The sequence below is a fragment of the Pseudomyrmex gracilis genome, unplaced genomic scaffold (genome assembly GCF_002006095.1).
Source record: "Pseudomyrmex gracilis isolate BER0280 unplaced genomic scaffold, ASM200609v1 scaffold_107, whole genome shotgun sequence".
In the NCBI taxonomy this organism is placed as follows: Eukaryota; Metazoa; Arthropoda; class Insecta; order Hymenoptera; family Formicidae; genus Pseudomyrmex; species Pseudomyrmex gracilis.
Genome location: NW_018020691.1, coordinates 127,716 through 155,681, shown reverse-complemented (window position 1 = coordinate 155,681; position 27,966 = coordinate 127,716). Strand labels below are relative to the sequence as shown.

General features: G+C 37.5%; 2 protein-coding genes across 7 annotated transcripts in view; one reads left to right on the top strand and one right to left on the bottom strand.

The window, feature by feature from the left end:
• The first annotated feature begins 1,203 nt into the window (after window positions 1-1,203).
• LOC109856095 (LIM and SH3 domain protein Lasp) lies at window positions 1,204-26,030 on the top strand. 2 transcript variants are annotated; one of them, XM_020431010.1, is made up of 6 exons: window positions 1,204-1,515; window positions 10,740-10,834; window positions 21,603-21,874; window positions 22,421-22,624; window positions 23,412-23,611; window positions 23,693-26,030. In XM_020431010.1, the coding sequence occupies exons 1-6, from the start codon at window positions 1,447-1,449 to the stop codon at window positions 23,870-23,872; spliced, it is 1,020 nt and encodes a 339-aa protein (XP_020286599.1). In that variant the 5' UTR covers window positions 1,204-1,446; the 3' UTR covers window positions 23,873-26,030. The 2 variants fall into 2 exon arrangements, with proteins under 2 accessions (XP_020286599.1, XP_020286600.1); XM_020431011.1 differs by lacking the exon at window positions 22,421-22,624 and having other exon boundaries at window positions 1,206-1,515.
• The window catches only part of LOC109856093 (tropomyosin), a 34,950-nt gene continuing 32,667 nt past the window's right edge, over window positions 25,684-27,966 (bottom strand). For 3 of the 5 annotated variants that reach the window (XM_020430990.1, XM_020431006.1, XM_020431009.1), the window contains exon 8: window positions 26,157-27,927. In XM_020430990.1, coding sequence (XP_020286579.1) covers window positions 27,845-27,927 — 83 coding nt within the window. In that variant the 3' untranslated portion in view covers window positions 26,157-27,844. Of the gene's footprint in view, window positions 27,928-27,966 lie in introns of all 5 variants that reach the window. The other 2 variants (XM_020430993.1, XM_020430999.1) reach the window with 2 other exon arrangements.

Here is a 27,966-nt window from a genome sequence, read left to right as displayed (position 1 = left end):
AGATAGAATAATAGAGTATTATTTATTGAATATTATATAAAACAAGATTATATAAGGTTTTAGAACAAAAGTCTGAAGAAGCCGCGCATAAATGATTTTTTTTTATTCGCACGTCGACGGAGAAAAATGCAGTTAATCTTTATTATATGACATAAAACTACCGAGTAGCAGTCTATAGTTATAAAATCAAAGAGTCAAACGCACATTCTTTGTACACATTTATATAATAACATTAATAACTTTATAAATTTATATAATTACAAATTAGTGTTTTTTATATATTCATATATATGTTTAATTGTTTTATAAATATAAGTAATTTGTTCTACGTATAGAAACTAGCAGCATAGAGAGCGCCATATGATAGACTATGATCTTATCATCTGTAGTTACATTATCCGATATATTAGTACACTGTATTATCAACACGTTGACAGTCTCAATCGATCACACAGCGTTGCATTTTGTTTATCCTTGCAATATATATTGTTATATTAATCATAATAAAAACCAGAAAAAAATGTTTTTTTGTACATTTCTGAAAATTATTTCAGGCCTCTGATGTGTTTACTGTAAATATCCCGCAACAGACATGTACATCTGCTCCTGACTTCGCGCATGCGCTCCACGAGTCAAAACGTGCATCACGGCGTGTACCACGTGACGCAGCGTTCGCCGTTCTCTGCAGTTCACCGCAGGACGTCATATTGACTAGTGTGGTACATCGCTCCATCGCTGTCATTTGACGGGTTTTTTGTGGCTGAGCGAGGACGAGAGAGCAGCGCAGTTTCGTGAGGCTACGTAGTGTTTGTGCGGCTCGCGAGCTTTTCCGCTGCGATTTCCTAGATTTTGCGCGAAGTCAGGACACAAAAAAGAAACAAAAAAACAAAACAAAAACAAACAAACCGTGCAATCTGTAAGAAGCGAAATTAAAGTCGTCTCGTTAACGTTGCGAATCGGAGCGAATATCGGTTGGACGTCGTGACGTTTTTCCCGCCGGATTTTCACGAACGAACGAACTCCGTCGTCGGGATCGTCCTCTTGTAGGTGTTTGGTCATCCAAGCGACACGGCCGGTTAGATGTGCCGCTAGTGTATGTATAACGCACGTGCAATACCAACTCGTCGTCATCTAGCGTACACTCCGCTCTGTGCATCACGGCACTACACAGTAATATATATATATATATATATACATACATATATATATATATATATATATATATATATATACGGTGCGTGCGTGCGTACTTGCCTGCGTTCCACCGCGTTCAGTGTCTCTCTCTCGGGGATCGAAGAACTGAGAATACTCGTGCGCGTGTATTACTCGCGAAGGAGCTGGGAGGAGCAAGCCTGTGAGTGCGTGCGTGCGTGAGGTGTTGGTGGATACATACGCGGGAGGAGAGTGCGAACAAACAGGACGTAGCCGAGAACGAAGGCGAGCAAGATGAGCAAGACGTGCGCTCGCTGCCAGAAAACGGTCTATCCGATCGAGGAGCTCAAGTGCCTCGATAAGGTACGTACACGGTTTCGTCTTTTTTTTTTTTGTGTGTACGTTCGATCGTCGGGTATATGTTCAAATCATCTTCGTTCTCTTTGAAAACATCATTGAAAGAAACGCGCTTCTTCTCGGGGCGAGACGTGGCGAGAGAGAAACGAGTGCCCGTCGCTCGGGAGAGAGATGTATCGTTCCCGTTCGGCTCCATTGACTAGGGCTCGGCCCCAGCGGCGGCCTTCGCTGTGCCAACCGACGGCCTCCCCGTGTGGCGCGTCTGTGTGCGATCCACGCGTGTCTAACATCGTGGAACGCTCCGACGAGGATGCTCGTCTACTTGTTGCGCCACGATAGACAAATTTTTTAATAAAAAAAACAAAAAAAATAGAGCTCGATTAACGGCAGTGCGAATGGATGTAAAAGGTAGTCGCGTCTACTTGTTGCGCCACGCTGTGACACGAATTAACGTACTCTGCTTGACGTATACCTACACCTACACGAGAGATTACGAGAATATGAGTTTCCCGACGCACAAAGATGAGAATATTTATGATACCTGCGCACATTGTTGCAAATTTAATTGGATATAATTAGCGCGCGCATATCAAATACCGTCAAACCAGCTGAAGGTTATAATTCATTTTTTTTGGACGATGTTGATGACAATTATTGCGCGCAAGTAATTCGAACAAATATTGACCGGTAATATTTTTTAAAATTGGTTTCGAATTCGTTAAATAATGAGAGCTCAAGTAAAGATGCGAGAAGAGAGACAACGAGGATCGACAATTTTCCGTTCGATGCTTCTGGTGATTTAACGTAACGCTGGTGTATGCAACGGGTAGGAGAATTTTTCGAGAGACGGAGAAACGAAGAGTGGGAGGAAACATGCAGGATTTACCGTTTGTGTACCAATTTCGATCGTTCGACCGCGAGTCAATGCACATAGGTCAATGTTATACTGTTTGTACACAAATCTAGGTTACGAAATGATGTTCAATATGTTGCATTTTGTGATAATCTTTTTTGTGTTACTTTTTTTGTTTTACATGTAATTTATTTTCAGTTATTTAATTTTTTATTCTAGACCACATGTGTACAATGAGAAACAGAATATTCCGATATCCTGTTTGATCTTGGAAGTTCTGAAAACTTGTTGGAGTCCATTCAAGAAAGTGTCCGTTGAGAAATTCGTTTCATTTTAACTATCTATAGTCCATTCAAGCGAAGAGTCCGTGTGAGTCCAACTTCCGTTTTACGTAGAAAACCTTGAAAGAGATTTATGATTCGCGCGAGAGACTTTTGCACTGAACGGAACAAATTCTCTATGCGGGTCTGTCCCAAGTATTTCTTTTTACACATCTCGAAAGAGAGACCGTGGCGTGCGCAACTCCCATTTACTGCCATTCGTCGTGCTAATTTATCCGACTTTGTTCGCGCGAGAAGCTCTCGGATCCGAAATTAGCCGGACGATTATATTGTGCTGGAATTTACAATATTTATATTTTCTCTATATGCTGGAATTGTCATTTATATAAACGTAACCCGTTATTCTAGCTTGTATAGAGAAAACTGCAGTGTTTGATTGTTCAGAGAGCTTGTGTAATATTTTATTACGGGAGTAATGTTGCTTAGAGAAACATTTCAATTACGATGTAAGAACGATTGAAAAGATAAAACAGAGATCGAGTCATTTCTTAAAAAAAAAAATAATTTACAGTATTTTCTTTCCTCGCGGTTGTTGCCGAGATGTGTAAGAAGGTTGGCGCGCATTATAGCGGATCAAAACTTTTTCTGCGATAGATTACAGGATGTACCGTTCTCGTTTAGTTCCGTTCACCGAGCCGTCCTCAGTTCCATTCGCTGCGATATTCCTCGTCTCGTTTATCCTTACGTTGAATGACCGATATGCGGCACACACAGAGAGAGAGAGAGAGAGAGAATGAAAAGATTCTTCTCTTGAGTCACTTTTTAGCCGAATCTCTTTCCACACACGATAACTGTATATCAGAAAAACTCCAAAACTGTAAAACATTATAATAACTAATAACCTTGTTAACATTCTTATTAATTAGTACACATATCTTGTCTCGGCAAGAATAGATACATGTATAGAAACACACGTTATCTTGTACTTATCTAATCAACTACGAGCAGATGAAAAGACTTCACAAATTTTAAAATGTTCCCTTTTTGTAGAACAAAGGCAAGCAGGTTTTCTGTATAAACGATAACAATTTTAAAGGTTTATACTATTTTATTTTATTATCTTATTTTATTTTCTGATTATTTTAAGTATTTACAATAAGAAAAGATGCTAATAAATTAATTACAACATTTGATCAGCTTAAAAAGATTTTTTTCTTATCTATACAATGTGTTTGTGTGTCTGTGTGCATAGTAGCGGAGGGTTAATGTAACTCGCCGAACAAGTTAACGGGGTTTAAATCACGTGGGCGGCTTTCTCGCCAGAGAATTCTAAGCGCTCGAGAGGCGATAAAAGGAAGTCGGGATCCTAAATTTGGACGTATCCGACGGCATGAGAAAGAAAGAGATCGGCTACGTTGGTTTTTTTAAATTATCTTTCGGCGTTTCCTACAAAGGAATAAAAGTAAACTTTGAATCACATAAAATGCATTTTATAAGAACATCTGAGTAATATACAGGATCAGTTTTATACATAAAAACAAAAATATCTAGAAATGTTCGCCAATTTTTATACCGTTAACATTTTTCTTTCTTGTTCACTTGTTTTTTTGCAAATTACTCGCAAAGCAGCTCGTGTAATTCGCGTGTACGACGTTGTTCGCGTCTGTGTTTGTACTTGTTCGTATTGCGTGTTTCCGATGCTCGTGAAATTGCGATTGCAACTGCGTTTTTCTCTATTTCTTACTCTCTCTTTTTCTCTTTCGGAAACACGAGAGAGAAAAGAAACGAAATGGAAAGAACGAAATGGAAGTTCGACGCTATATATAAACGAGGAGGAATTGAGACGAAACATATTCAACGTTACGCGCTCAACGAGTCTAAGACAAATTAAAGCATGCAAAGAAAATAATTAAGACGAAGGGATTTATTAAAGGAAAATGCTTATAATTAGGATTGGAAAGTGAGAGAAAAAGACAGAGAATCTTTTCTCTTTGTCAGTCGGCAAACCTTTTACGAAAACTCATGATAAGCTTGTATAGTATGTCTTCTAAGCTTTATTTTCTTTCCCTTTGTGTATTGTCAGAATAATCTACTTATTCGATTCAGAGCGACCTTTGCGACTACCCCAGTTCTTTTATACGTCATACATATTGTGTGTTGTATCTGTGATGCTTTTTTTTTCACGGTTATCGCTGCTTTGATTTGACATATAAATATTTTTTAATATTTTTGCTTGGACACATAATGCACGATGGAATTTACACCGAAAAAATTATATTCTCGTAAGTAGAAGATTTTATACTTAAAAAATCGTCTTAAAGAGTTTAGATGATATTCTTCTGAAATTAAGAATGTATTCTTTATTTAAGAATATATTCTTAATTTAAGAATATAATCTTTTTTGATAGTGAGATATATATGTTTTTCTATAGAGGTTTTTTATATTCTAATCAGTATATATTCTTACACTGAGAAAAAAATACTATTAACTCAACTAAATGCGTTTAGTTGAGTTTCAGTTTGTTATCTGAAATATCTTGTTTTTTTAATTCAAGCATATGGTAATAAAGATAACAAATTCGTATAAGTTGAATTAACAATAGTGATAATGAACATATTTAATTCACTAAATCATGAATTGTTTTGTCAAACATAAGTTGTGATAATTTCAAATAAAAGATACTGTTAAAAAAGATGAAATAGGCAATTCTCATTTACTTTAATTGAATATAATCTGAATTTCTTTGTACTAAGTATTTTATCTAATCAAACTGCTTATTTTTATAAGCAGACAAAATATTGTGTTGTCCTATTGTGTTGTACATTCAAAGTTATCTGTATTTAAGCAAATTATAATTTTGTTAAAACAACTAAATTGTCTTTTGGTATAACTTAATTATTATATCTATTGAAACATGATATCTTCTTACATTAATCAATATTTCATTGACAGCCCGTGACCGCTGCATATAGTTGAATCAAATACTATTTTGTTACTTCAACAACTTTTTTTTCTCAGTGTATCAATATTACTATTTAGAAGATTTTCCTCTTAAAATAAGAAACTCTTCTTGGCGCCTATTTTAGTATAAAATATACTTATAAAGTAAGTGGGATATCTCTCCTCAAAACAAGAATACAATTTTTTCGGTGTAGAAAACAAAATCTTAACTGTCTTTTCACTCTGCGCAAGCGTCACTCTCTATGAAATGATACATACAAGAAGTATACCACAAAATTATCAAATAATGTAAACTGTTTTTTTTTGTTTTTTTTTTTTTTTTTTACCAGAACTATTGTATAATCGAAGACACTACTGCAGTTATCAAACGAATTGAAACACTTGAGGGTACTCAAGGGCGCTTAAATTTATTAGGATGTTCGTGTCAGTTTTATTCCCTCTTTTTTTTGTTTATCTCGCATTACGCAACCCGTATATTCTACTCGAGCACGCGCGTTCTACGTTACATGGGCCAGTAACGATTAATCTACGTCCCATTAGCGAAGAGCAGCTACTTGTCTGTTTTCCCAGCCTCTCTTCCCTTCGTGTTTAATATGAACACGGTTTGTATAATTGTAAATAGCTTTTACTTTTTTGTTCGAACGGAGGGCGTGGTCTCGCATTAGTGTATTTACGCTCTCGATGTTTTATTGCGATTTGCACACGTATCTCGAAATGATCGAAATGAAATTCACTACCGGCAGTTTATTCGCAAGCAAAACTACAAGCAAATTGAGTTGCGAATACTCGTCGCGTGAGTCTCGCGATCTCAACAGGTGGAAGTCGATTTCAACCTGTTGCTTGTTCAATCGCTCGCGAAAAATTCGCCGGTCACAGTGTAAATGTTACAGTTCGGTCTGTTTTTTATCTTTTTTTTTTTTTTTTTTTTTACGGTATTTTTTTCTGGCAATGTGTTGTCGCACATTTGAGATGCGTGTTGTTCGAATAATAAACGAGTAAGACTACATGTTTGTTTACACACGCGAAACACGATTCTCGGAGATTATCGTTAATTAAAATTATCCTCTACCGTGAGATATAACATACTTTCGCAATTCGATTAAGCGATTTCCTGGATTTCTCACTTTTCTGGATCCGCATGTTTTCATCCATTAAATATTCCTGTTATGCCAACGATGCGGCGGGGGGAGGGGCATCCGGCTTGTCTCTCACCGTCCGATTGCGAAGGCGTAAGTGTAACGATTACACACGCGAGATACACACGCCACATGTGATTCCATAAACGCGCACAAATATGAACGGAGATATAATTCCTATTTAACCGGTTTTTTTTTTTTTTTCGTTCGATTAACACGCGCGTAAATCAATCCCGCTCTGCATTAATGTCGCGCACGTCAAGGATTGGGGAATGTGATAAACGAGGAATGTGTGTGGTAAATTTCAAGCATCAATCAAACGTTGTAGATAAGACACATGTGAGATATACGCATTTTTAACGATTCCCGAGTCGAAATTTTGATGCTATTCAAATTTTTGAAGATACTTTGAACCTATTTAACTGTGACCAATATACTTATTTAAACCTACTTTGACGATTATATTCATTTACTCCTCTTTTGAACCTTTAATTCTATAAATTTTACGTTACTCCTATTTTGAACCTAAAAACACTCTCGATATTTTGGTGATTAAAATAGATTCTTTTTTATTGTCGCGTTTGTGTGACACGTAAATTTGTGTTACAATATTCCAAGTCACTTTATTTCGCGTCTTCCCAAGTAACAACGTGTGGATTCTGCGCAAAAACGATCCTATTTTACGATCTACAGATCGAAGCAGCATCGTTTTCGCTCGGTTTTTTCACCTTTCGATTCAAAGATATCGCGCTTGAATATCGAATTTAAAACGATAAATTCAAATAGATCGAAGTAATTATCGTTTTACGACTTTCTATCAATCAAAACCGAGAGACGTTTTATTGTAATTGCTTCAACGATCGCAATCGCTGTCAATTAGTAAATAGAGCGTAATTTGCACTTGTATTACCGTCGTGTATATCACGTTTGATATTTAGCTCAAGAGAAAGGTTGCCCAAGAGATCGGGGGTTTGCTGTCATTGTTCTGCCGACTGCCGCTTACTCTCGACAATTCGCTAGACGAACTTTCACTTTTGATGATAGTGTCAGTTCAACGTTTTAGGCGAAGCTATAATTTGGCGCGCAAAAAAAAAAGCAAAAGAAAAACTCGTCAGTTTTGGAGAAACTTTTGAATATATAAAGTTTATTTAATATAGAAATTTAAAGCAATCAATTTTAATGTCTCGAGTTTTTGTATCGCGTTTAGTCGTTAAATCATTACTTATCTAAACACACGTGAGATTGTATTTCAACGCGTTCTCGAGCGAGTATATTAAAAAAAAAAAAAAACGCAAGAGATTTTTTGCCGCACGCGCACCGACCGCTCTCTTCTTAAATCCAGGACACCGTGTATGCAGCAACTTATAAATAAGATAACTTGCGAAATCAAAAGCCTTGTACGGGCAAAAGACATTCCGAAATTGGGTGAAAGTACTCGGTCGAAAGAAAGTCGATCTACGTAGTAGCAATTACTTTCCACATGCAGATTTATTATCAAACGTGTTGAGTAATCTAACAGCTTCATGTGATATTGTCTCTCTCTTTCTCTTTTTCTCTCTCTCTCTCTCTTGTTATTTTTTTCTCTACGCAAGTTTAACGCAGTCCCTTAATTGTCGTGCGAAATAATTACAATATGAGCACAAAGCGAGTGAGAAAAAAAACAAGGTCGACTTCTAACTACGTGTCTCGAACAAAACAATGCAAATGTGCGCGACTTATATCGACTGTATAATGTATTTTGCTGATCGACAGTTGAGAACAACGTTGTGCATTAATAATCGCACACAATGAGACACCGTTGCATTCGTTTATTGCTCACATTCCAGCATCGTCTCGTGAATTGACATCGGCGACCCGACCAGTGTGTTGTCTAGAAATTGAAACTGGATCTTATCACGCTTCATAAAAAAAAAGCGAGAACTGCCATTGATGATTTCTGCTTTATTCTTTTTCTTCTCTGCAATATGTTACGGAAGTAGAAGCAAAAGTTCGCACAGTTTGCGAAATCTTTGTGATATTACGAAATACGACTCGAGTCAAATTTCGCTCTGTTTTACGTTTTGTTGCTTTCAACGTGACGTCACATGTCACTTTTTTGTTACCGATACAAAATCTAATTTGCGATCTCAGAAAATTACTTTACCATCCCGTTCCGTTTTGTTCTCGCAATTGTTTCCTAACGCAAACAACTTTCGAAAGGATCGTTAAGTATATTGTGCCGTGTCTTTCCAACTTCCTGCCCGTTATTTTGCAATGAAGGAAGTTCTATGAGAAAACCGCTGACTGCCTGGCGATTGTAAAATGCGTAGAAAAAAAAAAAAAGCAACTAATGAGCGTATTTTGAAGCGACCTTTGATTATCCTGTGACGCTTGCTTTCGTTTGCGTCACATATATCGCTATTGCAAAAGCTATGTATCTACATAAATAGTTCAAAGGTTTTTAGTTTAAAATTAATTCCGCGTAATTTTGTAACACAAAATGTAACAAGGAAATGGTAACCCTTCAGTACCAGATATAGGTCTACGAGATTCACCCAAAAGTTTTAAACCAGTGTCTCTACTAGGTGTAATAATTTAGCGTTTTTAAACACACACGTACTAAAGTAAAGTCACGTGACTTTAGTTACGTGTTGTTTTTTCTCTTCTTCCAGTCACGTGACCTTACTTTGGTCTTGTTTTTAAAGACACGTGACTAAATTAAAGTCAAACTTAAAGTCGCGTGGATCTCACAGACCCAGTCTGAACAACTCGTAGATCATTTTTTATGTCTGTCACTGAAGAGTTAGTAGAGAAGTCGCACTCGTTTTGTAGTAATGAGTCATCACGCGTGTCGTTTCGCGACGATTGCACGATGGGATCGTCTGCGATTGCGTTCTCTCGCGATCTATAACCTTTGTCGATTCCTGAGAACGGCCTTGCCGATTGCCGATACGACTGTACGACGACCTTCGATTAGTTTAATATACGTTAATGCGATGAATAAAGCCGTACGTACGCTTTGTTCTATTGGAACAAAGCTCATTAGCAACTGAGATACTTTGAAAGCCGTACCTTGCGACAATCCTCCTGTCTATTTTTTTGTAGCAATGTAACTTTGCATCGTAACATCTTAACGATTTAGGATACACGGAAAAGAAAATGATGTTGAATCAACAATATTAGTTTAATTGAAATATATTCTGTTGATGCAACATCAATATTATTGCACTACACACAGCAGATAATTGCTTTAAGAATCTAGACATTAAATTAATCGCATATGCAATTGAATGAACTATTTATTTTTGTGGCAGTCCGTGACGTCAACTTTAATTGAAGCAACTTCATTGTTTTTTCTGTGTAGATCGAGTCGTGATAGTTTAGTCGGCAGAGTGGAACTTCTTTCAACATTTCAGGAATTATTATTGACAATTTATGAATTGCATTGTGTGGAATTGTTATAGAAATATTTATTTACTTTTGTACATTGTATTTTAGTTCCAAGTGAATATCGTATCTCTTTCTTATTTCAGAGACTTCTCAGTGAATTAGGGCAGCTTTTATGACCAACTTTTTTGCAATTGTAGCAAACAGACATTTGTAATGAATGGCGCGAAGATGAACCGCTCGACGCGTATTTTTATCTGAACTACAAACTCTGTTATCTCGCGATATCAGTATCTAGTAATACCGCTAGATATCTATAAACAATATCAAAAAGCAATATAAGTTTTTTAATGACCTTATCATTTAGCGATCTCTGACAATTTAGTTGGTATTGATCTTAAACATCGATAAATATATTTAATCTTTTTTTTTTCTGTTTTAATTTCCCTGTTGCGCGGTATTTAATTTTTTTAGTTTTCTCTCATCTGTTTTCAACGCGCGGCAATTCACATCGAGAAGAATGAGGTTGAGAAAAAGAATTGCAAAGCTAATTATCTTAATGTTTGTTTCGCAATTGTGTGAAGATTGATAAAAAACAACATGTAAAATGTTAATTTATTTCCCTGTTACAGATATGGCACAAGCAATGCTTCAAGTGTCAGGGCTGCGGTATGACTCTGAACATGCGAACGTACAAGGGTTTCAACAAACAGCCATATTGCGAAGCGTAAGTTAAAACATTATAAACTTGACTTCCTTTCCGCACACGATCGCACATATCTCTCTCTTTCTCTTACTCTCTTTCTTGTTCTCTCTGACGAAATTCACGACGCGCGCGCGCGCGTTCCACTTTGCCGCAGAAAGAAAGTTGACCCCGCAGAAAATCGCTGACGGCGTTGCAGCGGCTACACCAACCGGGTTTTTGTCGCACAACGAATCGCTTTGCATAACCGCGTTAGTGTCGCGATGAGTTAACATTCGAAAATCAAAACTAACGCTACATCGCGAATTTTAAATATTGTTGTTTGGACACACGTAAACGCGGGAAATTGATAGTCTTCTGCGAAAAAAAAGAATAATTACGGAACACGCGAGTTAATTCGTTTTATTTGAGATAAAAGAGAGATTGTCGTGTCGCGTTAAGCAAATCTCTCGTTTTTCTCGAATAGCTCGAAGCGGAATCGAAACGACGTGTAATATGTTTGCTTAGGATCCGCGAACGCGTGCAATTTGATTTTTTTTTGGCCGCTGGTTTCGCTCGGCATTCATCAGGGGGGGAAAAGGAGTGCGGCAACATTGATATTAGCGATACTAATGACATGCGCGCGCACCTCGCAGGCTCCTTCGTGTTTGCACGGCATGTGTGTGTGGTTAATAACGCGACGTCTAATATCCGGTAAACAAACGGTTGGAGGATCATGCGCGCGCGAGAAGAGTGTGAAAGCATCAGAATAAGCCGTTCGCTCGCGGGATTGCAAATCCTTCGCTTAAAGCTAAACATATGCCAGGTGTGTCGACGGAGCGAAAGCGAGCAAACGGTCCTTGCGATCTCGAGGGATAATGCACGGCTGTCGCGCCTTCTTCATGCGTGCGTGCGCGCGCGCGCGCGGAGGATTCCTCCTCGCCTTTTAAACGCGCGGCGAGGACTTTTAAACGCGCACGACGTCCTTTGCCACACGTCGCCGGTAGCGTAATACTTTGCATAATCTGACGCTTCGCCTCAGGTCTTACTTGCTGGTTGATTCGCGTGCGTGCCGTGCAAAATAAATATTATTTTCTCTACGCCGATTCCAGAATGAATCGTTTTCTCGTGATTTGTTTCGCAAATAAAACGCGCTTTTTCGTTCGACGTGAATAAACTAGAAACACGACGACGCGTATATATACACATATGTGTAATATGTCATCGTCATTGTTTAAATGCGCAGCGCAGTTTTCTTTTATTCGCGTTCACCGATAAAAAAAAAAAACTAAGATACAGAGAAAGCGTGAAAATTTGATGTTGTTTTAATCAATATTATGTTTTCATTTGCTGATAAATTCAAACGCGTTCTCTTTAAGCGCGAGACTTCGTGGTTACAACCGTGGATATGTATGTGGATATGTGCGCGAATTGAGAGCTCCATGCTCTCGATCGAAAGAAATGTAATAACTAATCGTCGAAAACCAGTTTTGTGTCTTTTCTCTCGGATAGTCTTACTTCACTTACAACTCGATACAACGATGTGTGCAACGTAAGCTTAATAATCCACGGAGAAGGGTTGTAATTTAGATTCTAATTAGTGTTATCTCGCGCGGCGGTACACAATATTGCTACTCTTCGTGATTAAGTTTGTCCCGCCTAATAACGCGGTAACGGGACGCCGTTTAAAAAAAAAATGTGACAAATCATTTGACTTATCATTAAGAAAATTAAGAACGATCGAGAGATTTCGTCATGCGCTAGAGTCGTTTACTTATTTATTAGTCGAACAGATAATAATAACTTACATACATGTGGCAATATCTGATATCGCACTGGCATGGGAACTTGATGCTGAAAATCTTGTTTTTTTTATAACTGTTCTTTTGATTAAGCAACGAGAAATGACAAAATTGATGGAATCTGAATTGATAAACGTGTTTCGTTGTTCGAAAAAAAACAATACAAATAGAAAAATGATTGTGTGTCGGACCACAGAATGAAATTAACTCTTCAAGATTTGGTTAATTTCGTGACTCCGACAAACAGCAATTGCGCAGTTTGTGCAATGGAGACCCGAGGGAAAAACGTTTGGTATTTTTAACGTTTTTCTGCGATAACCTCCTGACATTTTATTATTATTATTATTTTTTTTTTAACGTTTATTACTTAGAAAGGTACACACTTGACGTGATGGCATCTGTTAGATGCGCCCGGGGCGTTTGTCTTTTGGTTTTTAAATTGATCGAAAGAACAACGGGCAACGAAGTTGAAAGGTGCGTTACAGATAATGTCTCATCGAAAGAATTTCGTATTCCGCGACGGCAACGGGTATGTGTCAGCAATGCGTGTCGAATCAGACGACGTACTGAATAAGCAAAGCAGAACACGTGTGAGTCGTGAGATTCATTCATTCGTCTGGTTGTCTACCCTTTTATCTCTCCCTCTCGCGCCATATAAATTTATCTCTCTCGTTCATTAGCCCGTTTCTGCGTGGAGATCAATTTCAATTCACTCACACACACACACACACACGCGCGCGCGTCGCTCGTGATATTTCTTTGTTTCAGTAATCTATAAACTTTCTTTTATTTTTAACTGTACGCGGTATTTTAATATTGTTGTTTGTAACATCGATCACAAAGTTTTATATAATAACTGCGTTTTTATTCGAGCTGATTGTAATATATGACGTTTCGGAAATCATCCGTAACATTAATCTCGACAAATTGTAATATCTTCGTCTGCAATCATTACGGTAACGTAATTCAACGAAGTTATCGAACGTTGCGAGCGGACATAATCGCGGACATTCTCGTCGCGCATCCCGTTACTTCTCGCGTGTCTTTGTCTTGTCGTTCCGCGTTGCATCTCTCTACGAAGCGCAGCTGAGCATCGCCCGAGACCAACTTTAAACAAGTAAGTTTCTGCTTACTTGTCTATTCGAGATTATCGACCCCGAAAAGAAATATCGCAAGTTAGATAAAGTGGCTCTTTACGGATATAACGTTACGATTAAATGAACATATGTTTCGAGTTTCTCTCTCTCTCTCTCTCTCTCTCTCTCTCTCTCTCTCTCTCTCTCTCTCTCTCTCTCTCTCTCTCTCTCTCTCTCTCTCTCTCTCTCTCTCTCTCTTCTCACACACACATCTTGACGTGCTGTACACATATACGTATATGTACGTCAAATTAAGCAGTCTACCGGATAGCGCAAAAGAGAACACGTGTTCGTCGCACTTATGCGCCTTTTTTGGGTCTGTCGTTTTTTCCTTCGCAACATTTGCATTTTCTCTCAGTGCGACGACGATGACGACGACTTCAATGTAAATGCGAATATAAAAGTACATTTTAACAAATAAAACTTTGTTTTTATAAGCCTGAAACATACAAAAAAGAGTCAAGAAGCAAAACCATATTTAAGCCGAAGGTTAAAAAGAGAAGTGTGCAAAAAGATTGTATCTTTAATACTTTTAAAGTAAAAACACAATAAAAATCTTTGTATAGAATATGTTATTTTCTATACGCGATTGTCGAATATCTTTTCTTCTTCTCATACGCCTCTGTTTTTCGTCTTTCCTGACTCGCGCGCTATCTTTAGTCACACACACACCAGCACACATCGTTCCAAATTTTAATAAAATTGTTCGAGATGATATCATCCCGCGGTTCACTACAAGTGAGTCATTTCCTTTGACAACGAATTGTTTTTTTTTTTATCCAGCAAACGTCACTCGCTTGTGCGTCGCACATTTTCACGCATATACTCGATCACAGATCGATATGTTAAACGTGCCTTATAATTTTTCTAACTTGAATATTTTTTTTTTTTTACGCAAAAGTTGCTTTTCGCAAAATTTTTTTGTCGTCTTCTCTATACGGAAATATCCTCGTCAGCTTAATTTGAGCTTACTTGACATCGCATGACACCCAAGTATATTTCGAGTTTTACTGAAAAATGAATTTTTTCTGCAATATATAAGAGATCTGTCATATCTTTCCATTGTTCTCAAATGTTTGTTATTTAACTAATAAGAATGATAAGTCGTTGAGAGCCGTTCGCTGGATGTTATGCGGAAAATATGTCTAAATATACAAGGTGTCCCAGAATTGCCGTACAATGTCTCGTAGGCAGATAGAAGGAGTAAAACTGAGTCGAAAAGTCCTTAACCATTTTTTTATATTATTTATAATAAAAGAGTAATTATTGAGTAAATCAGGCCAATCAGCGCAGATCTTTAGCCAGGCGCACGTCAGTGAGCGCTCACACACACCAGGCGCGCGGCTCACTAACGTGCGCCTGGCTAAAGGTCTGCGCTGATTGGCCTGATTTATTCAATAATTACTCTTTTATTATAAATAATATAAAAAAATGATTCAGGACTTTTCGACTCAGTTTTACTCCTTCTACCTGCCTACGAGAGATTGTACGGCAATTCTGGGACACCCTGTATATGTGCGTGTGTACACATATATAATCGAAATCACGTTTTTCACGTGAGTTTTTTGAATTGTAATAACAATTCTAATAATCATATAGAATGCTCAACTTGCATCTCGTATATGAAGAACCCCGAATATCCCCCCAAATTAATTTAATTATAAAGGGGTTTTTCATATACGAGATGCAAGTTGAGCATTCTATATGATTATTAGAATTGTTATTACAATTCAAAAAACTCACGTGAAAAACGTGATTTCGATTATATATGTGTACACACGCACATATATATTTAGACATATTTTCCGCATAACATCCAGCAAACGGCTCTCAACGACTTATCATTCTTATTAGTTAAAGACTTCACAGAGCCTGAGATGAATCTCAGTTTTAATTGTTTGTTATTTATTTTGTAAACTTTTAACAATTGAAATATGAAATTTGTTTACACAAGTGTATGTATTTCAAAACTTTCAATTTCGCATAATTTCTTGTAATAAAATTATAAAAAACTAAAATATAATTTATGTAGGGAAAAACGGTTAGAAGTATACAAAGCGGAAACAACGCCGAAACGCGTTTAAAAGTCGTTCGCTCCGACGCGACGAGACGTCGCGCGCAGATGGAACAGGAAATGCCGCCGCCTGTCATGCCGCACTTTTAGCTTCGAACAATTTAACAGCTAGGGGGTGCCCAGCCTAGCGTGGCCTGTCCGTGCGTGTCTACGGTGAACCGACCTTGTCCCACAATGCACCCGGGGAACGCGCGCGGGACACGTATGAAATTTTACAAGTCCCCACATCCGTACGCACAATGATGCGCTCATCGAAAACAACATCGCGTATGCACGCCGCATTGTAACGATGATCGTTCATGCTGAAAATCCGTGATTAAAAAAATTAAATTCGCTAGGCGTGCATTCTCTCGCGCGCATCCGGTATTTATCTCGTCTGCGTAACACCGCGAGCCTTTCGGATCAACACGCGGATTTCACACAAAGCGAGTGTCGCAATGAGCGAACGATGCACGTGAACTTTCAGCGCGGTATCGGAAGCGAGTGTGCAACAATGCTCTGTACAAATTGCCTGGTATACGGAATTCACATTGTTACGTCGACGAAAAAACAGTCGATTCTGATGTGATGGTACGTAATTTTTTTGTTTTTTTTTTGTTTACAAAATGCAGAATGACTTACATTTGTTTCTAAAGTTTTTAACTCGTTTCGTTCGTTCCGATTTCGCTCCTTGCGACGATCGTATCGAAACGCGTCACCGCGAGACCACCGGGGAACGGATGCGGGGAGAGTCGATATAGATAAAAATTCGTACATTTAGATATTCGAATATGTAAAAATTCTAACGCACGCAGTTTTTTTTTTGGTCTGACGCAAGCCAGTTCTTGTGATTAACATTTACTTATCATAAGAACAGGAAAAATATCATGGCCCTTTGAAGCAAAAAACACTGGTGGTAATGTGTGTGTGATAGTAGCATTACTTTATTCAAGCAACGTAATATATAAAACGTTTTCGGCCTTTGATTAGGCCTTTATCAATATATGTCTACAAAAATAAATCAATTGTTAGATTCGCAAAATTTATAAAATTACAATTACAACTTACAGACAAGTAGATGGAATTTGTCAATTGATTAACGCACATAATAATGTTGTTCTTGAAATAAAAACTTAATCGAGTCACATGATTACAATTTGATAATATAAAAGTAACTGAGGACCGACAGAAGTGTACAACGGTTTAAATTTTGCGAATCTAACAATTGATTTATTTTTATAGACATATATTGATAAAGGCCTAATCAAAGGCCGAAAACGTTTTATATATTACGTTGCTTGAATAAAGTAATGCTACTATCACACACACATTACCACCAGTGTTTTTTGTTTCAAAGGGCCATGATATTTTTCCTGTTTTTATGAGAATTTTTTTGAAGCGTTTCTATACTCCTTTTCTATTTACTTATCAGTAATAAATTTTGTTATCAAAGCGAACCACTCTTCGTGAAGAGTTAGATATTAGACTTCCACTTGGTAACAAACGTTGACAGTGTGACGTACTCTGGAAAGTACACTGAACTTTCGTGAGGCAATTTACCATTAGGAAAATAATGTTTCTCTTCCCGAAAGACAACCAACATTTGCAAGCGAGATGTCTACCCGAAGCCTAGAAAATTAGTATGCTTGTTTATGGAAAGCGTGTAATTTTCTACAGTTAATTAAATCGCGAAGCAGTTGCCGCGAGTGCACGATTTCCATGATGTTTCCTAATCTAGCAAATACGATTGTACGTTATATGAGCCGAACTTGGTTTTTTGGATCTTACCGTAATCTCGATTTAAATACAATTTTCTTGCGTCTGTTCCACGTGTCGGAGAATTGGTGTGTTTAGAGCACACGTTTCACAAAATGTTTTAATTTACAACAATGTTAAATATCGAAGAAAAGATAAATTTTTTATCGTTCTTTTTAAACGAGGTGATGCCTCGCCGAGAGACTTTTCATGCTCTCCCGGCTTTTGTGAGAATTTCTAGAACGCGGCCGGAGATATGGCTTCGCTTTGTCGTCACGATTGACAAGTTTCCGAAGCCTCTTCCTCAGTAACGGAATCCAATAAATCTATTCTGAGAGAAGTATTTCCTCCCGCGTCATCGCACAAAACTTTACATCGTTGCGCGCATCGGTCCAATATTGTAGTACACGCACGCAATCACTCGCGCGAGAGAGAAAGAGAAATGTGCGGTTTTAACGTTCTTTAACGTCACGCTGTCATTTATCCCACTCTCGCGTGCGTATTGGAAAACTTTATACCATTAAACTTTAAAGGTCGCGAGCGTCGAATAAATTTCTCAGGAAAAAATACGCAGATCCTGCATACGAAGATACGTAAATCATACAAGAAGGCATTTTTCTCAATGCGCAAAAATTTATAGCTTCGTAAGTTAGATCGGAAAATTAACGACCTCTAAGAACATTCTACTGGGTAGAATAAAAAATTCATTAGATTTCAAATCGACGATGTGGAGAGTCGAACTAAACAATTATCCTCCATTGCTAAAATCTCTTGTTCAATGTGTTGGCTTCTTAAGAACCTTGGTTAAGAACCTCGGTCGTAATTTCCTGATACTATCTTGTTGCTGCCACTCGATCGACCTGCGATAACATCAGGTGCAACAGATGTTATCTGCTTCGATGCACATCGGCTGTGCGTTTCACGCTCCGTAATATTCGATAAAGCATGGAGCAGTGTCGCGCGTATGTAAACAAGTAATCCGAGAAAGAAGAAGCCTTATCGAACAATGAAACGTGTCCTGTCGCACGCGTAAATAAATACGCGTAGAGTCCGCGATGTTATCAATGAACGATAATAAGTGTAAATTTTTTTGCGACTTTATGAGATTTATTTTAAGAAAGCAGTGTTAAAAAACACATTTTGCGTATCGGATTTACGTTAACTTTACTTGAGTTATATGCTAACATACGTTAAATTTCCATATTTTCTACCTAAGACGGCTTTGAATACGTAAGTAGAATTCAATAAAAGAGATATCTTACGGACTTATGTCGTTGTAAATAGGTGAGAAGATAGAGAGAGAGAGAGAGAGAGGGGGGGGGGAAAGAAGGAAGAAGAAAAGGAAAAGAGAGATAGAACGTTTTATTAAGAGATTAGTCATCGCAATGCGCGCGCGCGTGTATGTGTTACGTAGTTAAATTATTCGATGAATCACTTCGTTCATATTGCGGTCGATGTAATCCGTAATGGGACAGTTCCCAAGAAGAAGCGAATTGATTGTACATGCCATATTGCGTATTATAAAATTTTTTTGCGGAAAACGACTATTCATTGACGAGATTATTTAAATCATATATTGTAACTTCGATATCTCTCGTACAAATCTTCCTTATTTGTGAAACCGTTCCTTATCAAATAATTGTTTCTTATCGAGCTAAGTGTTCCCTCTTATCGCAAGCGCAATCTTGTGGAGTTGAAGATATCGATACAGAAGTTCGAGTTATCTTTCTCATGCGGCCTCTTTCGTTTCAACTTATCTCGAAAATTACAGCTTCGTATACGTGTGTTATTCTGAGCACTTCGCGAAATACGTATCCTCTTTTGCCGTTCATCGTATCTACTATTCGTTAATATTATTATTTTCCATCGTTGTGCGCAATAATACAACAATTTGAGAAAAGTGCGACACAATCGCGAACGAGTAGAGACGACCGCATTGTTTCTCGCGGTTATTCTCTTTTCTCGTTCTCACAGCGTGTGTATTTTTAGCAATTCCCCACTTTTTTTCCACGCTGAATTCGAGGAACTCGAACATACCACGACGCATCGTCAAGATAAAGTTTTCCACGTGGGGAACGTTGGAACAATGTGCGACTCTCCTCGCCTCGTCCGGACAAAGAGAGTCCGGATCTGTGCGCGCACGCCTATTATATTCGTACACGGTGCACCGAGACGTTATTACGTAATCGCGTGGCACAATTACACACCGGGGTAAGACAACGCGCGTACTATAACCCCCCCGTACAAGGAAAGCGAAGTCGTGACACAAATCTCGATTACGTCTCGCACACACGTTATAAATCCGATTTACACGATTCGCTTTCGATGATTGTCTCGGGAGAATAATTCAAAGATTGATTGATGTTGTGTTGTTACATCAGCGCAATCATTAGAAGAACGCGTTTTTTTGAGGCAATTAGATTTTGCGAGCAATAATTTAATTTGAAACGATAAATCATTATTTATCGTTACGTGTGTACTCCCGCGCGCATGTGTAACAGAATATTCTCTCATATTTTATCAGAAAATATTGTGTTACGGTATATAAATATAACACATTCTCGGACGCGTGAAAAAAAGCACGGTATAGAAAGTGGCAACTTGGTAACAGGTTTTTGAGCCCGGTATTTCTATTAATACAATGCAAAGTACTTCCTTAGTTGCGCCATAGCTCCGACATTTTTTTATTTATTTTTGTTTTCTTTTTTGTTACCGCGATACGATACCGCGTCGATACGTTCGCACCACGTGTCACCGAAATGCATTCTCACGCGTGTCACTTACTTACACGTGTACATGCGCGCGTACATACGTACGGTTACGCGTTCACGCGCCGATTTCTATCTCAATAAGTAGGTACCGGATAGTTACACGTTGCGATTAAATCGGTCGAGTTGCCAATCGGCCAAGTGAGGTTTCTATCGAATTTCACTCGGCGCTCGCACGTCGATTAAATAAATTTTCCTTATTGCAAATTCGCGCGCAGAGAGAGAGAGCGCTTCGGGCAAAAGCGCTTTGCGCGTGCGAGGCTTAATTATCCGTGTACATTGTACGTAGGTAACACGCTAGCGCCGCTCAAAATAGCTTAGTTTACGAGCATTTAATTCGCCGGCTTACGCTAATCGCTAGTTTCATCATTACTCGTCTAATTAATAAGTTCTCACAGCTGCGATATGTGTAAATGAAAAGCGCTTTGTGCGTCTTACGAGGCGTAAGACGTAACAATAATCGCTGTTAGAAGGAATTTCTTGGTTAAACAAAAAGACGAGGAAGACATTTTATAACGTATCTCAAGTAATATATTAACTACCACGCGGAATAAATCTTCATCGGTTTGCATCGGAAATGGAATAACTGTTTTAAGACTGAAAGTTTTTTATTATCACATATGTCTAATTCGCGGCGAAAGTTGTCTAATGCAGAGACCTGTAGATAACGTTGCTCTGTGGGGCAATGATAATGACAAAAAAATGTAAATATCGTTATCACACACGCACACACATTAGCATCATTGTGCGCGCGCACGAGTAGGATAGTTGACTTTTTCGAACTGATTTCATATTTCGCGTACATAATCTCGACACCGCGAGAGCAGCACAAGTTCGCTTTTATGTCATTCGTCTCTCTCTCTCTCTCTCTCTCTCTCTCTCTCTCTCTCTCTTTCTCTCTCTCTCTCTCTCTCTTTGCATCTAGTATAATCGACACACTACCGCGCATAAAGGATGCTCACGATAAGAGTGACGTCGTTGACCGCTTGTCGTTCGCTTGAAACTTGTATTATTCAGTGAACTTCCATGTTTTCTTTGTAGAGAAGATCGCCCGGGGAATCTATGTAAAACAATGTGAGAGGCTCGCGCGTGTGCACACACACACACACACACACACACGTGCGAGATATTCTCGCTAAGACGAAAGAAACACGAAACTGAAACTGGAATACGCGATCTAACGGGTGTTCCGAAATCCTTGAATTTTATGCGAGAAAAAGAAAATATTGTTGCAAAAATAAAAAAAGTATCACTTGTGTTAATAACTTTTCTCTTTTTCTCGTGTTTTCGAACACACAGACACATACCAAAAGCAAAAGCCACAACGATGGCGGAGACACCGGAGCTGAAACGTATCGCGGAGAACACGAAGATACAGAGCAACGTGAAGTATCACGCCGAGTTCGAGAAGGCGAAGGGAAAGTTTACGCAGGTGGCGGACGATCCGGAAACGCTTAGAATCAAACAGAACAGTAAGATAATCTCGAATGTCGCTTATCACGGCGAGCTCGAGAAGAAGGCGATCATGGAGCAAAAGAGGACGATGACCGGTGAAAACGGCGAACAAATAGGTAAGTGGTGAATATAATCGTTGATTCTCTACTTTTGTGCGCCCCGCGCGCGTACGACGTGTTATTACGCTACTATCTTTCTGTCGTAAATCATCGTGTACAACGGTAACAGTACCGTTCTCATACGTGCGCTCTTGGGCTTTTTAATCGTGTTTAGTAAGTGTTGAACAGCGTAATTAATTTCTTTATGTTCTAGCACCGATCATTCATGACGATTTTCGTAACAGTGTCTAATCCCCAAGTTTTTTTTTCATACGCACAATATGAAAAACTAATTGCTAATTTTAATATTCAAAAAAATGCGGGGAAAAGATACAACGGTCACACGACTCTCACACTTGTTCGCTCAATCGATTCGAACGGTAATGCGAAACTCGAAGAAACGAATTTTAATATTCGTTGTTTTATGTTTGTTATCTTCAACGTTCGCAATTTATTTGTTTTTATATACACACATACTCGACCATTGCCATTCGTGGTGGCGGATCGTGCCGCGCTTCTTGTTGAATCATGTATCGCTAGCTTCTCTGTACACTGTTGATATAGAATACGTAGAGTACACGGACGGTACGATCGCTCCTGCATCAAGTATAAACGCCAATCCGCCGCCCGCAAGAACGGCGAACTCGCCTGTACAGAGGACACCAGGTAGGATCGCCGATTACGATCCTCTTAGCGAAGCGAGGCCGAGTCCTTATTCCGCAAGACAAGCTGCCACAACGGTTATCTATACGAGCGACAAGGGACCAGGTGCGTTTGTCTTCGCGTCTGCAATCGCTGCACATTTTTTTCTTTCCACCGTGTTGACGATGGAATTGAATTGCATGATGCCTGTGCTATACTTGATTATCGTATGACACTGGAGCAATGATACGACTTTATTTGTAACAAATAATTTTGTAACACAGATGCATTGTACATAACATTAATACTATACTTGATGATATTATTGCGTCGTGTAAAATTACAATAGCATGTGTGCAACACGTAAGTGATAAGAATTATTTATGAGTGTTCTCTCCTTCCGTGTGCGTGTGTGTAATATTATTTTTACTTTTTTTATATAATTTTTATCTTACGCACATTTTCTGACGATCTACGGATTTGCAATTTTTAATTGGATTACTCTTTTATTACGATAGACAATTTAATTCTATTTATATAGCTCGATCGCAGAATTATTATAAGCTTAGATTGCTATGTGTGCTTATAGTCTTATTGCCGCTTGTCAGATTAAACATACATATTTCATACTTGCGTCATACGTACACTTTGTATCTGCATCTCACGCGATTCATCAACAAAAGCAAGTCGTCATAGCAATTTGCACTGGAATTAATTGTTACGACATCGCGCTGCTCGCCTCGTTGGGAAAATAGAAAGTGTGTAATCGCTTTTGCGTAACGTTTCTTCTTCTGGTTCTTTGTTTACACCACTTGTTACTAAAATTTATGACGTTAGATTGAACGATGTATTGACGCAAATTAACAGTTCTATGGAATTATGGATAAGTTCTACACAAAGATACACATTGCAGTGACGAATCCACCGACACGAAAAATCGGCTCGGTTGCTGACATCGATCCGGTAAACGACTATTACGGATCGCTAACACCAGCCACGAACAACAATCATGTCTCTCAGCATCAATCGCAGCACCATTCTCAGCACCAACCTCAGCATCAACCTCAGCACCAACCTCAGCATCAGCAGCCGCCTCCGCCTTCTAACGTTGGAGTAAATATCTCTTTAATTATTTATATTGTTGCATTATATTGTTTACATATTTGTTTTCTACAATGTTTTTTTTCTTTGCAGAGAGTATACAGAGCGATGTATGATTACGAGGCACAGGATCTCGACGAAGTGAGCTTCTGTGACGGTGATCTGATTGTCAATTGCACAGCCGTCGACGAGGGATGGATGACCGGATTGGTGCAGCGTACGGGGCGACACGGCATGTTACCTGCTAACTATGTCGAGCCGGCGCAGATTTAAATATTCTTTTTGACACTCGCTAATCATTGTGTGTCGACTAAAGCACTTAAATTCGAGTGCTTTGCTTAAGTAAAAGACGGAGTAAGAAACGCGATATATCTATAATACTCGAGGTAGCGCTTTTGTTGCGAAGTTATTCGTTTGCTGTTATTCGAAATAACAAACAAAAAATTAGGTATTTACTTTAATTAGTGTGTAGCTATTTGTAAAAGTTTTCAAAATTCACTTGTCTTTTCCTTCGGTTTCAACAGAATGTCACTGGCTGATACGATAAATGGAAAAGCAAAATTATTTTGATTATTAAATCGAAAATTCCGAAACATTAACGCAGATAATAGCTATCTCGAAATTTCGTGGACAACTTTAATAAGATTGAATAGTCTATTTTGAAGTATATAACCGGGGAATGCTTGAGAAAATGTATAAACTTTTAAGTTTGCTTCGCAAATGCTTGAAGAGAACGTGTTTTACGAAAGTATCCAAAATTCAGCGCGAACATGGTCGCGATCAATTTTTTAAATAACAATATATAGTTTAACACTTATAATATATTAGAATCATGGGACCAAACTCTCTGCGATATATAACTGCGATAAATTGTGCCTGCAATAATTAAAATTCTGAAACTTTGTATGTAACACAGTAACAAAAATTCTGACGATCAATTAGGAATAATGTAATGTTTTTTTTTATTATTATTATTATTTATTTTGAATTTTCTTCTTCTCAGCCGCCACAATATTATCAAAGGAATTGCTCGAATTATCATTCCGTCATTTTAATATTTTGAATTTAGATAAATTGGAAATATATACGATTATAAGATATACTTATTGTTAGAGATCTCAAAAAACCTATATCAATTCCGTTTAATTGAAACAGCTTTTATTATTTTTTCTATTTTTTTTTTAATGATGAGAAGGTTTTGTTACTTGTCATTTGATGGACATTCTGAATAACACATCAAATAACATCTGAGAAAGAGAGGTAGACAGAGTTTTATAGTTATATTTTTATAACCACGCAAATAGTACGTTCTTTCTACTTTTACATTATCATTTATATCAATTATTATACATATTTTTTCAAGTATGTTCGTATAAAAATATGTTTATATGTTAAAAGGTAACATTAACTTTTTGGTTTGTTAATATAGTAATGAAACGTAGGAACAACTCTTCTTTTGCATTTGTCGAAAGACAACAATGTAACGTGCCTTATACGTATATTAGGCTGTTAATTGATAGCAATATAAGCTTTTTTTTTTTAATAAGAGAGAAGAGAATAATATATTTAAAAAAATACGAAGGACAATCACGAAACGAAGTGTCTTAATTAGTCCGATTTATATTTTACATTTATTTTAACATTGAAAACAAAAAGTTAAAATTACGAGGAACGCATACTATTGTTGATGCGAAAGATTCTCCGAAAGTTGGCCTTTGTTTCTTGCTACGAAATTAACACTGTTAAAGCACGAAAAATAATACTGTTACTGATTTTAAGTACTGTTAACGATTTTCAACTAATTAAAGACAATTAACCAATATTTACTGTGTAGTTCTTAAGTTTTATCTCGTATGATCCATTTGTATGCTTCGTTCCAAAATCGCATTTACATGTATTTGTTAAGTTATTGTGTATCGAATTTACCGAATCTGAGGAGGTTACCAGTTAATTCGTAACGGAAGATTAATACTGAATTGGTTGTTGATAGTGTGTCGTGTTGCCATCAACGGGTGCTTTTTATGACACTTTTTTTGTTAGCGCATTTCCAAATTACCAGCGTAAAGTGGTTCCTCAGAAACGTATCTACATTTACCTGAATAGGTGTATTATACTGTGGAACGACGTCCGGTGGAAATGGGCAAATTAACAAAATGTATAAAAAAAAAATTATAAGTAACTTGTTGTTTTGCGAACCACACATGACGTCGTCCCATCTATTATAAGCAAGAGAAACGATATTTTTGGAAACGTGTTACTCAGCACTTTTGTAATTATATTAGATTGCTGAAAAGAGAGATGAAGATTTTAAATTTTAACTACAACATACAGAAGTATATGTTAGCGTTGTGTGTTTAGAAACAGATAATATTATATTATCGTATTGAATCATATAAAAAAATAATGAATATATATGTTATGTAAACCTGCAGTTGTCTCATGTTATTGACAAGCGTACTCCATCTCGAAATGTGAAATCCTTCCTTTTCTGTCATCGATCAAATTCCTTTTTCCTTAGAATTCGATCTGAGAATGAAACACTTAAACACATTCAATATTTAGAGATATAAAATATGCATATATATTTATTGAAAGTAATATAAATACAAATAAAATGATAATTATCACACAAGATAGAGTCAAAAATCGCTGCATCGAGTGCGTGTTTGAAAGTTTCTGAGCTTGGTCCAAGATTGATCGTCAATCCCGGCAACTCTTGCACGATTACATTAAACTATTGACTCAATATGCGAAAGATTAAAGACTAAAGTACAAAATGTGTTCAGCATTAAAATTACGTTGCCGAGAGTCGTGATGTATCGAACTTGATCGACTTCCTCATTCTATCGTTTTTGAGCGTATTTTTATTTGTAATAGTATATTCTGTTTTTCTGTCAGACATATTTCTCGTATCATGATTCAGCCCAGATTGCTTTTCAAACTTTTTTATATTGTAAAAGCATTATTTATACATGCTTGTAATGAACACTTATATAATATATCTTGTATTATTAGAATGAAATATTTTGCTTTAGCGAGTAAATTAGTATTTCATCAGTACTTTGACACAACATATAATGATATTACAGTATGATGCAACATAGAAGCGTGACTTGAAAATATGGATAATATGTAATGTTCCTTAATACAATTTAACGGAACTCAAGCGCACCACTGGACCATGCTATCTACTTGTATGGTGAAGGACATGTAAAGAATCGTATGTTTAACGATGAATATTATCATCTCTGAAAACAAAATGGATGCTATAAGCAGGAAATGCTTGTCTGGCTCTAAAATCATTTCTTAGCATTAAAATTTATTTTTAAATTCTCGCAATTCGTACATATTTATACCGAGTCTTTACAATCGAATATAGATATTAAATTGATATTATTATCGAAAGGAAATTCTTTTGGTTTCCTGCTTATATATATATATATCTATATATAGAGAGACGTGTCTTGAACACATTTGTCGCATGACGATGAACATGAATGTGACATTTAAGGCCATAGAAGATAGAGTTTTTTTTTAGAAAAAGGAGTAAGAATAAGACGTAGCATTCGTATCATTTCTGGAATGTATATGTTGTACTGTAGTTTGTTAATCGCAAATTTTCGACAATTTTCAGTAAAAATTGTAGCGCTAAGCAAAGTGAAAAAAAAAATGTATTTTCTTAAGATTTCTCGATATCATATTAGTTGTACGCAAAATGGACAAATAATGAAGATTACTGGATATAAAAGATAAGATCGCTGTGCAGAGATAGGCAAAATTGATATTCAGTAAGTCGCCGTAGGCATTGAACATTTTGCGCGGCAGCTAACGGAAGAAAACAGATTAATCGTTGACCAGTCTTTGGATGCGCAAATATACACGCTTATCACTGTTAAAAAAAAAACGTTTTTTTCCGAGATAAAAGAAAAATCTTATGTAAAGTTCTTATATAAAATGCTACCGAGGGAATGTTATAAATCGCGCGGTAATACTTTTGGCAAAACACTACGATTGAAAAAGTAATTTCTATGGCCGTCACGCGTTGCTATGGCTAACGCTAAATGTCAGAGATTATCCTTCTCATCTTCGATTTTCTCAGCGCGTGGAATGCTAATATACTTGGACGACGTGTGGCGAAGGGTCCGCGTGCTGGCAGTGTCATTTTATCGTAGCGTGAACAATCTGTTTTTTTTTCTCTCTTTCTTTCGCATGTAACACTCCCGTCGCATACATTTAGCCTGCCTGCTAATATCCGGCGAGGTCGGCGAACGTCTGATCCATCTCTTCGGCGATCGCTTTGTACTTACAGCGCTCGCTTACCAGCACGTCTGCAATGAGAAGGGAGGGAAACGTGGTATTAGTGGACG